This window comes from Hyperolius riggenbachi, chromosome 4, assembly GCF_040937935.1.
Source record: "Hyperolius riggenbachi isolate aHypRig1 chromosome 4, aHypRig1.pri, whole genome shotgun sequence".
In the NCBI taxonomy this organism is placed as follows: domain Eukaryota; kingdom Metazoa; phylum Chordata; class Amphibia; order Anura; family Hyperoliidae; genus Hyperolius; species Hyperolius riggenbachi.
In genome coordinates, this window is record NC_090649.1 from 204,194,736 (window position 1) to 204,212,094 (window position 17,359).

General features: G+C 41.8%; 1 protein-coding gene across 1 annotated transcript in view; it reads left to right on the forward strand.

Annotated features, from left to right (window-relative positions):
• Window positions 1–17,359, forward strand: part of LOC137570632 (solute carrier family 12 member 9-like) — a 366,074-nt gene that overhangs the window by 35,842 nt on the left and 312,873 nt on the right. The window contains exon 2 of the mRNA XM_068279330.1: window positions 5,197–5,331. Within this exon, the coding sequence (XP_068135431.1) occupies window positions 5,197–5,331 (135 nt within the window). The remainder of the gene's footprint in view (window positions 1–5,196; window positions 5,332–17,359) is intronic.

The window sequence follows — 17,359 nt, forward strand, 5'->3', positions numbered from 1 at the left end:
GTGAAATTGTGTGTGCATAAACAGAAATTGGAAATATGCTCAGTAAACTGGAAACTTCTGGCTAAGTAATCAGAGAGACGATAAGTCAGCCTGCATACTTTTTATTAAGCACAGTGGCTTCACATGGAGAATCATATTATTGTTTGCTTCCACTTTGCATGTATCACGTAGCGGCTAGCAGTCAGTATTATTCCCAACCTGTTATGTATACAAGCAGTGCAGCAGTTTTTCTCCATTTATTGCTGGCTATTGAGGAAGGAAATGGGGTTCTACTTTTTCTGAGCTGATCTATTGTTAGTAAATCAATCTCATACTCTGGGCCACATAACTAAAGCTAAATACACCCACCAAGATTCCACCACCCTAGACCCATAATCAACTTAGATGAAAAGATGTCTTCTGATGTTGTTAGCCTTTTGTTCAGTGATTCCAAACTCTCCTAAACTCTGCTGTAGTTCTGTTTTCTGCTGTAATCAGTGATTGTTGCTAATCTGTTACCTGCAACAATTGCAGTTGTTCTGGATGATGTCAGTCTAGCATCTGTGCATAGCTTAACGCTTATTAAAATATAACCAACAACAGCAGATATTTAGGGTCTGTTCCAGTATGACCATTGCTCAATGCATTTTTTTTTATTGTATTGCTTTTAATTTTTTGTACTGTATGTTGATATTTTGCAATTTTGAAAAAACTGTATAGCTTTCCTCCAAGCCTTTCCTAACCTTTTAACCCCCACCCAGACTGGTATTCCTCAGGATGGTTGGGCCAGGGAACATGAGTCTCTGATCCCTGTATAGTACTATCCCACATGTTTCTTTAGATTGGGCTTATTATGTTGCATGTAGGGAATCCAGCCCCTCTTGCAACACTCCAATGTCTTATTGGGTGCTATGGATGTCTCCCCCATTACAGTTGACTTTCAGATTTCACCATAAGTTACCCCTAGGACTTGCTTTGACCTCCTCGTGGACACACTTATCCTTGTCATCATTCAAAGGTGGTGTCAAGGGAATGGGTTAGGATAGTCACCCCTTGCTGGCAAATGCTAGCATGCATCCTGGGCATCTGATGGGATCTATTCAGAGTAGACCTTCTTGATTGGCAGCAGTCAGACAATGCAAAAACTTCAGGCAGGAAGGTCAAGTTAAGCCAAGTAGGTCAGGCATCAACTGTAGAAATAGATCTAGGATAGTCAAGCAAACTGGGCTGTACATAGAAGCTTGGTCACACTTTACATAATGACAAATACCTGCAGTGCTTCCAAACCACTGCTAGCTGATCCTTACAATGATGCAGTACAACTATAACCATTGGCATGCAGCGCAAATATTGTAGCCTTTTTCACCTTTGGGTGTGCATAATATGGGGGGAGTTGGGTGTGGTGATTAGCACTAAAAAAAGAGGAACCAGATTTTGTTGAAGCTGGGTCAAAACGACTGTAGTGAGGATTAGTGAGGTTAGGAAAGTACACGCAGCCCCATGCAGCAGTTACTCTGTCAAGCTCTGTGGAAATCTAGTGTCAGCACAGTCACTAAAGCTTGACCTTGATGTGTTTTTGTTGCTTCAGCCGCTCTCCACTCACATTGATGCCACTCTCTTCCCCTCACAAGTCCATGTATTTGCACAGTCACGGGATGATCGGCAGTAAGAGTGATGCCAGAATGTGGGTGGAGATGAGAAGAGGCAAGACACTACTTTGATATTCAGATGTATGCTGTAATCTCAGCAGCTTCCCTTTTCTCAGCAAAGCGTTTTCCATGTAATTTTATGTTACTTCAGGGGCAAACCCAGGATTTTTAAGGGTGGGGATTCCTGAAAAGTCTCCCTCAGACACTCACAATACAGTATAATGATATGGTAGGACATGATGCTGGGTACACACAATGTAATTTCCCGAACAACTGACAATGGGATCGATCAGGAATAGTTTGTATACAGATAATGATGAGGACAGCCGCCATTGGTAATGAAGGGGAAAGTGAAGCATTCACACAGCAGGGGTACAGAGCTGTGCTCATACCTGACTCTGTTAAATTCCCCAGAGCTGCTCCATGCTCTGTGCACACGCTGCTGCTCCATGCTCTGTGCACACGCTGCTGCTCCATGCTCTGTACACATGCTGTTGTTACATCCAAAGTCAGCTGTAGCAGGGAAAGAAAGGGGGCAGTGCTGTGAGCTGCAGGATGCCTGTAGATATTCTGGTGTCTCAACTTGTGCCTGTCCCCAGACATCGCATCGGCCCTGGTCTGAGGGGGGATTCTGGGCAGCTGTAATACCCCCCTGCGTTTGCCTATGTTCTTGTCTCTCAACCTTTACCTCACCCCTGATGGAAATATACAGTAGGGAGAGGAAACTGCAGAAAAAAGGAAACTGAAGAAAGCAATAATGAAGGTTAAGTTAACACATACGTTCTGGGTGCCTAGTTATAGAAGGCGAGGGCAATCTCACCACTTTCTATTCTTTAATAAATAAACAAATGAAATGTTGGCACAAGTGCAACACACTGAACTCTTTCATTGCATAATTTTCCTAAAAACTGTCACCACAAGAAAATTGACTCAATGGTCCATATGCAGATCACTTTTTCTCCTGAGTTTTTTCCTTGGAGATAATTTTTCATCATCTGTTTAAAATAACTTTTCAGCACTTTGCAATTAAAAAGTACCAAAAAGTAGGTCAAATAAAAATAATTTTGAGCATTTTCTTATTTGTAAATGGTTTAAAAAGCATTTTATTGACAAGGTTTGAAAATATCACCTAGGAGATAACTTGATTTTCAAGCTGAACATCAGCTATATAGTTTTCTCAGCTTTTTTCAAACTGAGAGTTGAGTCTCAGTGGCGAGGCCCAGTAATTTTTTTGGTAAGGCATGGGAAACCTGTTAAAATTATTTCCTCACTAATAAAATCCATAACTTGCTAAAATATACATTTTGCTGTCCAACTTTCAAGTAACAACCAATTCTGAGTTCTAAACTCTGTGGCATCATTCTGCACCCTGTGCCCTGTCAGTGTGTCCCTGTGTATGGCCATGTTCTCCTACATAAGCTGTGAGGAGATGAACTATTGATGGTGGTGACCAGTTGGGCAGGGGTTCAGTCAGGCAACAGTCAAATATGGTCAGTATTTCAGGCAGAGGTGGAGACATGTGCCAGACAGGCAGGGGAGGACTGGCCAGGGGGAAGGGGGGAGATTTCCCCCCAGGCTGCCTCTCATTTAATGATTTAGGGCTGGCCAATCCACCAACCGCTTCAATCATTATTATCCAATCGGATTAAAATCTGTGCCGCCACAAGCATGCTCAATCAACAATTTGACTTATTTCGGGTGGAAAGTAGTTCAATCCGAGATGCTGTGAAATCTCAGGCTGATGTGGTTGTGAAGTGCGATAATAACAAACTATGAACGCGATGGAAACCATGGCCGTTGTACCTCAAAATGTATTATGTGCCCCACAGTGCCTGTGCATTTATACTTTACCTCCCTCTTGATGTTTTTCTGCATTGGCGACCACATGACTACCGGTATATAGCATGTGGGACACGTGTGACGCCATTTGGGCTGGGGCTCCCTTGCAACTGGGCCTCTAGTTTGTGTTTTCCCTCGAGGCCAAAAGGTCCCAGTCCTCCCCTGCAGACAGGTATAGCCAGTATCTGAGACAGAGGTTTAGACATGCAGCTGACAAGTATAGTCGGTATTCAAGGCAGAGGTAGTTTCCCCGTACACACGCTAATCTAAAGTTGTTTGAAACATTTAAGAGACGACAGATTTCACCATGTTGGACGACAGTTGTGTGTAAAAATTTAACCGAACGACAACGAGCAATCAAAATCGGACATTTTGCCTGATCCATCCAGCGCATCAGCACAGACAACTGTTGGGCAGATAGCGTGCAGTTGGCCACATGTCTACAATGTTGTTTTAACAATATTTTTCTACTGAATGTGGACATGTCGTGTTTAATGTCATTTCCACTTGCATGCACAGTATTTAAATGAGTTGGTGTTTTGGAATATTGGTGTGCAGAAACGACCAGTCTTTGCATACGACATTGCTGGTAATGACATTTTCGCAATGCTGGTCATCTATTTTCTGCAACTTTTGTTGGAAGTGTGTACGAACCTCTAGGTAAGAATAGTTGATATTCCAGTCAGCGGTCAGGGCAAACAACAGACCAGCATTCAGGCAGGAGTTGTCATGGGGGAACAGAGATCACGCAGAGTCTGGCAATCTGGGTCAGCAAAAAAAAAGGTCAACTAGGCCAGATACATGTATACACTAGGTAGCTGCTTGGACTTCATAACAGTGTCAGTGCCCAGACACACTGCTTGGACTTCATAACAGTATCAGTGCCCAGACACAAACACGTTCTGCACAATGTCCTCACATGACTGGCTACATTGCTATACAAGCCGGTGCACATAATCTGCTCTGACTAGGAATGCTCAGACAGGATGGATCTGGCTATTGGTGGATATATTGTTGTAGCTTGTGTGACACTTACCACTGTTGCATCTATGGAGTCCGGCTGCTGCTCCAGTGTATATGTGGCTTCGGCACCTGGTATCTGAATGCCCACTTTAGTACCAGCAGTGAGAATGTCAGGTTTCAATAGTTCTATGCGAGACCGCAGGCCCTTTCTCATCTTATCCACACAGCTTAACCCTAAATTCACTCCCTTGCCTGTCACTTTAATTGAATCCCCACACTTGCTGCCACTGTTGTCCTGTTTTGCAAACAATAAGCTCCACCATTAAAGTGCTAGCCCTAACCTATATCTTAATCTGTCTGAATCTAGTAGCTTCCTCTAAGTAATAAACCAAGCCTAACTTTCCCTGCCCCTACAAGACACAAATACTTTATTATTATAGTGCCTTTTGATTGAACCTTGCATCTTGTACAGTGTATTTCTATTGTTGATGGATTGCTGAATGACTACAAATGGTTATATACAGGTTATAATGTTACAAGTGATTTCCTATGTATTTTATTGCTACAGATTTCATTTACACTAAACTTAGTCAACATGTTTATCTCAAGAGTAATGGCTGTGCTTGGTAAGGCCTGGATACCCTGATTTACATTATGCAATCACTTCTTTAGTAGCATCATCATGTAAATATACTAAAACAACCTAAACTAGATATCTGAAACATGATGTTTTATAACTTTATTTTAATTTTTTTTACTTTTCCAGGGTTTGTGGTTGGCCAGTCAGGCCTGTATGAGACAGTGGGCATGCTAATCCTGTCATATTTTATAATCGGAATGACTGTGCTGTCGGTCTGTGCCATATCGACCAATGGAGCCCTGGATGCTGGAGGAGCCTACTGTATCCTTTGTGAAAGACCTACAATGCTAAATGAATGGGGATGTTGAAATATCAATTGACTATAAAGACAAAATAGAAAAATAAAATGTATGCTAATAGGTTTGCTAAAGAAGGTGTGCACAAAAGGCCATCATTTCTTAATTTCCCTGTTTGCTATTGGAGAGTGAACGTGAGCACAGCTTTATTCCATTGCTCTTCACTGCACATCACCCATGCTAAGTAAAATTGTAAATGTATCCATGATTGTTTATTTTGCCATTTATGAAGTATGCATCCATACAGTATAAAGCAAATCTACTTGGTGTTTTTTGTGCCCATACTTGGGGGCTGTACAACTTGGGTTCAAGAATGTCAATTTGTAAACTTATTCCATTAACTGACATTCTATAATAATGATCCCAAAGCAAGTATAATATTAATCTTAACTTCTTCTCTGTCTCCTTTGCTACATTTCACAGCCTATAACGAATGCCTACCCTTAAAATACTTTTGTTACACGGCAGGTTACCATTAGTGTATATCAAACTAATTAGTTCCAGAGGTACATGTTAAATTATTATTTAGATTTGAAGTTTTTGTGTAAGGTCAAACCTTGCCCCTAACCCTTCCATCACCCAAACCTGGCTTTTAGGGTTATTCATAGCTGTGTGCTTTTAAAGACGGATTCTTTCAAGCAAATTTGGTATGCTGCCATGCACTCGGTCCCCCATACAACACATTTAACAGCATTTACAGTATTTAAAAAAAAGACTCACTTCTTGGACACTCAGAATTTTTCATAGCAAAAATAATAGCAAAAATATTTAAAATCAGTGGGTGGACTTCATCATCTTTTTATACTGATCAGATATTACTAAGGGGCTGATTGCTTTCCTGATACATGTAAGCTATTTTTTGAGTGAAGTTTTACTTAAAGGTTTTCTTTCGTGGATGAGGAAAAAAAATAAAAAGTGGTTAATGCATAAACTATTAAACATCCTTCTAAAATAGTGTAAAACGTTTAAAAAAAATGAATGGTTTCATCAATACAACATGTAATGTAAACAGTGACGGATGACAGACTGGGAGGCTAATCCATTTGTTAGGGATGTTTTTTTTTTACTTTCATTTCACAACCATAACTCCTGCCTACCTAGTTTTCAGTGGTATAATCCACTGCTAGCAGGAATCGCTGCCCTTATAACTGTAGCTGAGCTCTGCTGAGCTCCTCAATATGTGTTTACATTGTTGCTAGGCAACCAGACCACCTGTGCAGGGAGTGGTTTGTGCAAAGAGTCATAAGCTGCTGGGAGAATCAGCCAGAATCAGTCCCATCTACACCATATGATTCTTTGTCAGATTCGATTCAATTTGATTCGATTTATTGATTCGATTTGATTCAATCTGACATGTCCAATTCATAATTCGATTCAATTTGATTCCTGCTAGCAGTGGATTACAGGTAGGCAGGAGTTATGGTTGTGAAATGAAAGTAAAAAAAAAAACACCCCTAACAAATGGATTAGCCTCCCAGTCCGTCATCTGTCACAGTTTACATTACATGTTGTATTGATGAAACCATTCATTTAAAAAAACAAAACTTTTTACACTCTTTTAGAAGGATGTTTAATAGTTTATTCATAAAGCACTTTTTATTTTTTTCTTCATTCACGAATGAACCCCTTTAAGACTGTATTTTATACTTTCCTGACCACTTAGAGGAACTGTAGTGAAATAACATAATTATTAAAAATTGCTTATTTTTTACAATATTCATTTATAAATTAATCACTGTTTGAGGTGCAACTCTGCAGAATGTTTGTTTCTGGGAATTTTGAAGCCAATATGAATAATGCCTGGTATCACAGAATGTGCTGGGAGGAGAATTGCGCATTACTTAACAGCCTAGGCCAGTGATGGCTAACCTTGACACTCCAGCTGTGGTGGAACTACAAGTCCCATGGGGCATTGCAATACTCTGGCAGCTCTAAGCAGAACTCGGGGAGGCAGAGGCATGATGGGATTTGTAGTTTTGTCACAGCTGGAGTGCCAAGGATAGCCATCACTGGCCAAGGCTAAACATCACTGGAAGGGAGGGGGTTTACATACCAATATACAGCAATATATACTGTAGATATAGGACGTGTTTATGATTCTGAAACCAGGAAAATTACTGTAAAAATGGGTATTCTGAATAATTTAGTGCATTCTACTATATGTCACTGCTGCATCTCTGCCGTACAAAGAAAAATTGCCGCCAGAAGCGTACGTTACTTTCTGTACTCCCTGAACTCAGTGCAAAGGGGGTTATATTGCACCTACAGTGACAGCTACTCCCCTTATTCATTCACCTGCAAAATTACTACCAACCACACAGTAAAGAGTTCCTGACAACAGCAATCACTGTAAGCACTTTTCCAGTCATTGAAAAAAAAACAAAAAAACCTGTGTAATCTCAGTATTTACCAATAGTTGTTCAATGAATAATATTAGCAATGCCAATAAAAAATAGAAAACGTTATTCTTGCAAAGAGGCACTTAACACCTTTGCAAATAGCGCCCTTTCAGTAAAGGCTGTCATTTAGAAAACAAAAGTGCAGGGCTTTTACGTCACACTTTTATAAATAATACCTTAAGACTTAAAGACAGGCTTTTATATGTTCTGCACGCAGGACTGAGGTCTTTGCTCACTATTTTGCTGTTGATTAAATAGACATTGACTTCAGGTAAGGGAAAGGTAAAAGCCAAGCATACATTATTTCGTTTTTGTCATCCCAGTTTGATCTCAATATACGCCATAGAAGCGAACATCAGTTCCTGCTAACAAATGGACTTTACTAGGCAGCTTTGGTTTTACTTTACATTCTTTTCCATTTCTGTTTCCTAAATGCCACACAAGAAGACTTGAGGCTTCCAAGCTTATTTTCAGCAGTCGCTGCTAAAGTAAATATGCACTGCAGCTACTAACAACTATGGCACACTGCAGCAACGGATGCTAAAGAAATAGTGAGTAACAATTGTTAGCAGCTCTATAGAATTACATTTACAACAACTGGGGAGAAACATGTCCTGCAGACTAGGCACAACTACAAAGCCTCTTTGTTGACATCTAAGTTTTTAACCACTTCACCACTGAGGGGTTTTACCCCCTGAACACCAGAGCAATTTTCACCTTTCAGCGCTCCTTCCATTAATTCGTCTATAACTTTATTATTACTTATCCCAATGAAATTAATTATATCTTGTTTTTTTCGCCACCAATTAGGCTTTCTTTAGGTGGGACATTATGCCAAGAATTATTTTATTCTAAATGTGTTTTAATGGGAAAATAGGAAAAAATGTGGGAAAAAATTATTACTTTTCAGTTTTCGGCCATTATAGTTTTTAAATAAAGCATGCTACTGTAATTAAAACCCATGAAATGTATTTAACCATTTGTCCCGGTTATAAAACCATTTAAATTATGTCCCTATCACAATGTTTGGCGACAATATTGTATTTGGAAATAAAGGTGCATTTTTTACAGTTTTGCGTCCATCCCTAATTACAAGCCCATAGTTTATAAAGTAACAGTGTTATACCCTCTTGACATAAATATTTAAAAAGTTCAGTCCCTAAGGTAACTATTTATGATTTGTTTTTTTTATTGTTTTTTTTTTTTTAATTACAAAAAAAATAATAAAAAAATTGGGGAGTGTGGGAGGTAATGAGTTAATTTATTGTGTAAATGTAATGTTTGTTTATGTAAAATGCTTTTAGGGTGTAGTTTACTATTTGGCCACAAGATGGCCACAGTGTGCTTGTTTACATGCGACCTGTAAGCGTCCTTCCGGACGCTTACAGGAAGCAGTAGGAGGCTGGGTGAATCACTATGATCGCGCTGTTTCTAATAGAAGCAGCGTGGTCATTGCGGGGGCTTAGATCAACGAACGGGAATGGATTTTCCCGTTCATTGATCTCCGTGCGAGCAGGCGGCGGCGTGCACGAGCGGCGGGTGCGCGCGCACGAGCGGCGGGAGCGCGGACAGCGGCGCTAGCGCGGAAGGTACGGTTTCTCCGTCCCTGGTTTTTTTAGGGGGGAAAAAAGGGACGGAGAAATTCGTACCGCGGGGGTTTAAGTGGTTAATCAATGCTAATTTTTTTTATCAAATGGACCATTATGACATTTTAAAATCTCTTATTAAAACCCAACTAACTCCAAAATTAAACAAGACAAATTCTCAATCTAATTATGTTGATCAGTGAAAAATAATAATTATTAGAAAGCAGCGTCATGACGCACAGTCCCGATCCTCGCCATAGAGAATACCAGAGCTGTGCGGGGAGGTTGCAGCGATCTCTGGGATAAGGCTTGGCGAGTAAGAACGGCTGGATCAGGGGGTGGGGTCACCTATACTAGCTAGCCTATTGCTGGCTAACATTAAAGGGAGCCCCTACACCTATCATACTAATACTTGGGGACACCTGGGCATCACAAAACCTCCTGAGCAGCACGCCCGGCACTGTGTCGGGTGTAAGAAACTATGTTGGTTGCTATGGGCAACAACACAACACCTTTGTTCGGCACCAGCAACTCATTAACAAGAGCTGCAAACACGACTCTCATCACAGCAACAGCATTGGTGATAGCACTTCTCAGGCATCCTCAGAGTTTAAGAGTTTATTCAGTCAACAGATATACAGTACAGTTCGTTACATCTTAGCAAAGCATATTATTCTGTAGTAAGTATTTTGCGTTACAGCTTCTTGATTCCCTTGCATGGAATCAGGTTTCCTCTTATGTCTATCCTACGTTACATCTATACTATATAGCCTGGAGGACTATCTACTATATACAGCATACCATTATATAAGATGACAAGACATAAATAAGAGTAAAAGGTTGAAAGCCAGCAAAGAGAAGTGCCCCTCGGTAAGCCGGCTGCGGGTTTAATACTGACCAGGGAAGAGTTAAATGTGACATCATCTGAACCATCCCCCCAAACCTACAATTGGCTCAGACCCCTCATGGTGTCATGACACACACCTAATTCATTAATATTCCGGGTGCTCTTTAACCTTTTTACAGATAGTTCCAGTTCTATTTGTGTTCACTTTTTATTTTTTCATTGCAAGGATTAATATACTAGTGCATTATCGGTCCAAATGAGGTAGTCAGACTACCGGTCGAATGCAGCTTAGCTCTCCTGAAAGTAAAGAAAAGCCAAAACACTTATATGTGGCTGAAGAAACATTCCTGATGGCAGGATAGCACTGAAAAGTTTTTAAAGGTATTTCTGGGAGCTAAATCAGTCAATTTTTATCTCACACTGACAATGCTGCTGTTTACAATTCTCATTAGAATTGCAGTCCTTAAAGTGTGCCAAAGACTTCGTAAATTAAAGAATTGATACTTACCCTGGGATTCCTCCCGCCCCATAAGCACGTGTGAGTCCCCCTGTAACGATGGGTGTCAGCACGCAGATAGAATCTGAACATTGGTGATCTGCAGTATCACCAAGAATACAGATATATACCTGATTATTGATGATCTGCAGAATCACCGATAATACAGATATAGTGCTAACCTCTGGACACCTGAAGCGTGTAAGTGTTTGGTGTAACAGTATAGATTGGACCACCGGGGTAGCAGGTGGTCCAATAAGTAGAAACAGACTCTACTGCAGTCAAGGGCTCCAGGAGGGAGCAGGCCTTGACTGGTTTGCAGCAGTGCCCCCTCTGAGAAGCAGGGGACCCCTGCAGGGGGACTGAGCACCCAAGGGATGGGTGACAGTCAGACAGGTCGGGCAGGCCGAATCGGCAACACACGGACAGACAAAGTACAAAGACAGAAGGCTGATTCGGTATCCAAGGCAAGCAGGGTTTGGCAACGGAAAGTCAGAAGTGCAAGGTACCGAATCAGAGATCAGAGGAGTAGTCAGGAAAGCAATAAGTCATAACAGATATCAAACAATGCCTAGTCTGGGTGTGAGGTCCGTGGTCTCGACACCCTGGAACTAGTCTGATGTATAACAGAATGATAACACACGTTCCCTAGTCTGGGTGTGAGGTCCGTGGTCTCTACACCCTGGAACTAGTCTGATGTATAAGAGAATGATAACATAAGTTCCCTAGTCTGGGTGTGAGGTCCGTGGTCTCTACACCCTGGAACTAGTCTGATGTATAACAGAATGATAACACAAGTTCCCTAGTCTGGGTGTAAGGTCTGTGGTCTCTACACCCTGGAACTGGTCTAAGGAATAACGCAGATGATAGACAGTATTCCTAGTCTGGGGTGTGAGGTCCGTGGTCTCTACACCCTGGAACTGGTCTAAGGAATAACACAGATGATACACAGTATTCCTAGTCTGGGGTGTGAGGTCCGTGGTCTCTACACCCTGGAACTGGTCTAAGTAATAACACAGATAATACACAGTATTCCTAGTCTGGGGTGTGAGGTCCGTGGTCTCTACACCCTGGAACTGTTCTAAGCAATAACACAGATAAAGCACAATCAACTGGCTAAGTGTGGATTCCCAGGTCCACCTGGTTCCACCACACTGAAGGATCTGACTAAGGTCTGAGTGCTAACACATACTGTAGGTATTCGCAACGCCAGACAACCAGCAACTTAACAGCAAGAGATATATATAGTGAAGCGCTCCCCAGCGCCGCCCAGCTCCCATCAACCAATCATCTGCTGAGCTGGGATCAGCTGATCGTCCCGATCAGCTGACCCTTCTCCTATTGGCATAAAGGGCCTGTCTTGCGGCGCGCGCGCGCCTAGCTCTCCATCTGTGTGCACTACTAGGTCCAGATAAACCAGACGCATGTTGCTGCAGGGAAACCGCCGCTTCGTGCGCGAATACCGCCGCCCCGCTGTCAGAATGCGCGGCGGCTTCTCCGCAAGCCGTCACACCCCCACCATCCTCCCGCGGTCTGCCGTTCAGCCACAATCAGCCCCGGTAACAGGCTCAGTTGGGTCCAGTCTGGGTCTTCTTCGCACGTGGGAACCTCCCGCACATGCACAGTAGACCCGGACTGACGAGACTGAGCAAGTTACAGGGGCTGATCGCAGCTGAACGGCAGACCGCGGGAGGACGGCGAGGGACTCACATGTTTATGGGGCGGGAGGAAGACTCAAGTAAGTATCAATTCTTTCATTTACGAAGCCTATGGTACACTTTAAACTGAAAATAAGAATGTGAGACTCCGATTCTATTTACTAATAGAATATGAAGAAAATTAACTTTAAAATTCATATAATTAGGTCTCGTTCATAGTAGGGTGTTGGAGTGCGATGTAATGGAGGCATTTTAACGCAGAGAGGCACTGCAATGTTAAGCATATGCGCATTCACAGTGCACGCATTGCATTGAGTTGTAACGCGATACGTTCTCCAAAAGCACAGCATGCAATATATATGCCCTCTTGCAGTATGTATGCCCTCTTGCAGTGCCCGCCACCCACCTCCACTTCCACAGTCGCACAAGATGCCATCACTCACAGCTCATTGATATAGCGACCTGGATACATGTAATGTATGCGGACTATAGTGAATAAATCACTTGCATTGGACGGAAAGGTGCACATGCTTTTTTACTTGCTGAGCAGTATGTTTAACATAACTGATGCATTGATAGCTTTAAAGGGAATCTGATGTGAAAATAGACTTAGGATATTATGATTTGTATGTATAGTACTGCTAAGAAATGGGAAGAGTTAAGAAACTTCAGTTGTCATCTATGCAAGAGAGTTTCTGTGAGCTCTGTGACTTTATAAAGTCATGGATAGCACTGTCTTTTGAAGCACTTATCTTAACTGTCTCTCATTGGTTCTTCTTTGTTTATGGTTTTTCTGCAGAGAAAAGTTGAAAGGTTCAGTAGCCTACTCTGTGAAATCATTTAAAATGCTGAGTGTATTGTGGGAACTGCAATTATTAAAGAATGATGCAGTGTTATAAAAAAAAGCTATATACCTGAAATTAAAAATGTATTTGCTACTAATTCTCTATTAATTATCCCTAATAAGCAACCAATTCATTATATCATGAGGTTTTTTTTCGCTTCAGTGTCACTTTAATGGTATTCAATAACAACACAAAGCGGATGAATTGAAAGCATTATAATTACTCATGTTATAATATCAGCACATGCGCCGTTATGTCCGCATCAGGTGTAGAGTAATAACGTTACGTCTTCTTTGGAGGAGGCGCATATAAAATAATATAGCAGCAACTCTTCCTCATCATCCATGATGCTACTATATAAATACCTCAAGTTCACTCAAAAACAAATGTTAATTTATAATCACAGTTGTGGTAACAGCCCAACAATCGTCGCCGAGAAGGAACGTTACTCTCCGTAATGCAATGCGGGGATCGGTTGAAAAGGGCGCCCGAGCTGCCTGTATGAAAAGGGCGCCGCCATAGACATCAATGTTATTTCTGGAAATATGGGCTACAAGGTGTAGAAAAGGGCGCCCGAGTTTTGATATAGGCTACAAGTGGGCTCCCCTTTGTAGCCCATATTTTTCGGCTACAAGGTTTTCGGCTACAAGCGTGCTCCCCTTTGTAGCCCATATTTTTTTCGGCTACAGTAAGCTGCCCCTCTGTAGCCCATATTATTGACTTTTTTTTCTAGCCGAAGTTTATATATGGGCTACAAGCGCTGGAAGCCGAATTATTTCATTCCCCCACTATCCATGGCGGCCTGGAGGGGGAATAGTAATTAACACATCCCGGAGTTTTTTTGTAGCCGAAGTTTTTATATGGGCTACACCAGGCGCCTTGGTTTTTTTGTAGCCGCAGTTTTTATATGGGCTACACCAAGCGTCTTTTTTGTAGCCGAACTTTATATGGGTTACACCAGGCGCCTTTTTTGTAGCCGAAGTTGGTATATATATGGGCTCCACCAGGCGCCCTTTTTTACCGGCGCCCTTTTCATGTAGACCCGCAATGCGATCTAACGTTCCTTACCACAGACTATGTTTGTGCAGCCTAGTGCTGCGTTAGGGTTCCCGTAACACAACATCCCACTGTGAACCTGGCATAAATCTAAATCCCACTAACCATTGAGGCCATCAGGGGAAGAAGTCCCATTGTGAAACTTCCAGTAGGCCTGGTAGGTAGATATGGAAAAATGTTGCCACCCTATGAATCGGATTATCAGTTCTATTTCCTGGATGCAAAGGGACATCGTATTTCCATAATGAAAGATCAAAAAGTGACATGATACACTCATTGTTTTAAACCAGAAACAGTGGGCTCCCATAAAATGCTCAGCAATGCAATGGCTAATGCTGGGAACACACAATGCAATTGGCAGGAATCGGCGATTATTTCCAACATGTCTGATCCGTTTCCGATAGAGAAAGGGTTCGATTTTGCAAAGTTATCATCGGAAAATCGATAATTTCATCGATCGGGAGCAGTTTGGGACATGTACACACGCTACAACTTCCTGTTCAATCACCCGTGAATCGGATAGGAAATTGTATCGTATGTTCCCAGCATTAGTGTGCAGCCCGGTAATGTAGTTTAAAGGCCACTGATAAAACAATATAAATTGCTTTTATTGTATTGCAGATGATAAATATTATAATGAGGAATTACTTCCCTTTCGAAAAAAAGGAAACATATTTACAACTCAATAACAGCAAGTTTAAGAACCACACCGGTATGACCCTGTAGTGGATATCCAGGTACCACGCTGGATTGGAGGACTAGTAGAGTGAAGGGTAGCTAAAGTGGGAGGCTGACCTGAGGAAAATCTGCATCCTGCACTAGGCCTGTATGGAATTAAGAATCATACTGCAATACAAAGTAGGACTTTTTTTGTTTTTGTTTTTTCATTTACGGAAATTATACGGAAATACTCTGAGCTACAAGTGTGAGTTCCTCTTTGTGATCTGCTCTTTTCTGCTCATTGACATAATTATAAAGAATCTACTAGCTTTATTGCCTGATATCCAGCACTTTAAAAGTGGAGGACACTATAAGCTATAATGACGGGCAGTGGTGTTTGGCTCACTCACACATTTGGAATTTTTGCTGTTTCCTGCACATTAAGAAGTTGCAACTGTACTTTTGCTTTATGAAGGCATTCACTGACTGTTTAAAGTGAATGTTTACCAGTAAAAAAAAGAAAAAGTCAGATACTCACCTAAGGAGAGGGAAGGCTCGGTCCTAATGAGCCTTCCCTCTCCTCTCCCGGTGCCCGGTCCCGCGCAGGATCCCCCGTGGCAGTATTCGACCAGTTCGGTCAAATACTGCCACTTCCGCATGCCTTCGGGAGCTTTCGGCGGTCTTCGGGAGCACTCGGGCTCCGGATGACGCGGCCGCTCCATACTACGCATGCGCGAGCGCCCTCTATGACGCACTCGCGCGTACGTAGTATGAAGCGGCCCGTCTTCGGAAGCCCGAGTGCTCCCAAAGACCTCCGAAGTCCCTGCGGCGGCGGACGCGAACGGGGGAGCCAGCGCAGCACCGAGGGCACCGGCAGAGGAGAGGGAAGGCTCATTAGGACCGAGCCTTCCCTCTCCTTAGGTGAGTATCTGACTTTTTCTTTTTTTTACCGGCACCCATTGGCTTTAAAGGATACCTGAAGTGACATGTGACATGATGAGATAGACATGTGTATGTACAGTGCCTAGCTCACAAATAACTATGCTGTGTTCCTTTTCTTCTTTCTCTGCCTGAAAGAGCTAAATATCAGGTATGTAAGTGGCTGACTCAGACTTGACTCAGACAGGAAGTGACTACAGTGTGACCCTCACTGATAAGAAATTCCAACTATAAAACACTTTCCTAGCAGAAAATGGCTTCTGAGAGCAAGAAAGAGGTAAAAAGGGGAATGTCTTATCAGTGAGGGTCACATTGTAGTCACTTCCTGTCTGAGTCAGGACTGAGTCAGCCACTTACATACCTGATATTTAACTCTTTCAGGCAGAGAAAGAAAAAAAGGAACACAGCATAGTTATCTGTGTGCTAGGCACTGTACATACACATGTCTATCTCATCATGTCACATGTCAATTCGGGTATTCTTTAATCTACTATTGCTTCAACTATATGAATTGTATCATTATTTCTTGTATCCTGGAAACGCAATAAAAACAAGAAATAGAAAAAAAAAGAAGTTGCAACTGCAGTTATAATGTAAGTTATTAGACTTGCCTTTTTTTGCTGTGAAATACTGTAACAGTTATAGCTGCCGATCAATTACTCTATTTATGGGAATGGAGTTTCTGATTGGAATTTTAGAGTAATTCGGTTAAAGTTGTTTACAAATGTGCAGTGACCAGTAAGGGCCTGAGTCCACGGATACAATTGTGTCCGCTTTTCATTTACACGTCAATGTTACAGATGCTGAAAAGTGGACAGAAGCAGACACAACTATGTCAGTGGGCTCAGACCCTAACCACAGTGCACTCTCAACCCGGCCACCTGCCATACTCTACCTATAATAGTATTACAATAGGTTTCTGGCCTGTCCTCCTAAGTCACACATTAACACCCATGGAATAGAAAAGTTCTGTTTTTAAAGGCGCTCTTTCCTTTTTTTAAATCTCACAGTTTACCTGACTGGAATTCAACTAAAGCAGCAATAGTCCCTTTACAAAAATGAGTACACCCTTTATAAATCACTTGATCTTAAAAGAGTGAACAGATTTTTACAATGTGGAGAAGTGTCAGTCTGTTAGCTGACTGGCAGTTGTTTATAAATAGGCTCAGGAAGTGAGTTACAATCTCACCAACAGGAGCCCAGACAGCAATAAAATCCATTTCCATTCTGTCAAAAAGTTAATTTTACTAGAGTTTTGCTTTATTTTATTTTTCAGATCTGACGGATTTGACTGTTGCCTTGTAGTAAATGATTGCCTCCACTAGGTGGCAGTCTGCTCCTTTAAAGTACTGTTTCTGTGTATGCATGTTCTTGTAAAGTAAAGAGGATGCACAAAATGAATTTTGTTTTTAGATTTTCTCCTACCTGGTGATAAAAAGTTATGTTATGGGATAGAGGGTTTATATTATGTATGCAGATTTTCTCCAACCAGTAACTTTTCATCCAA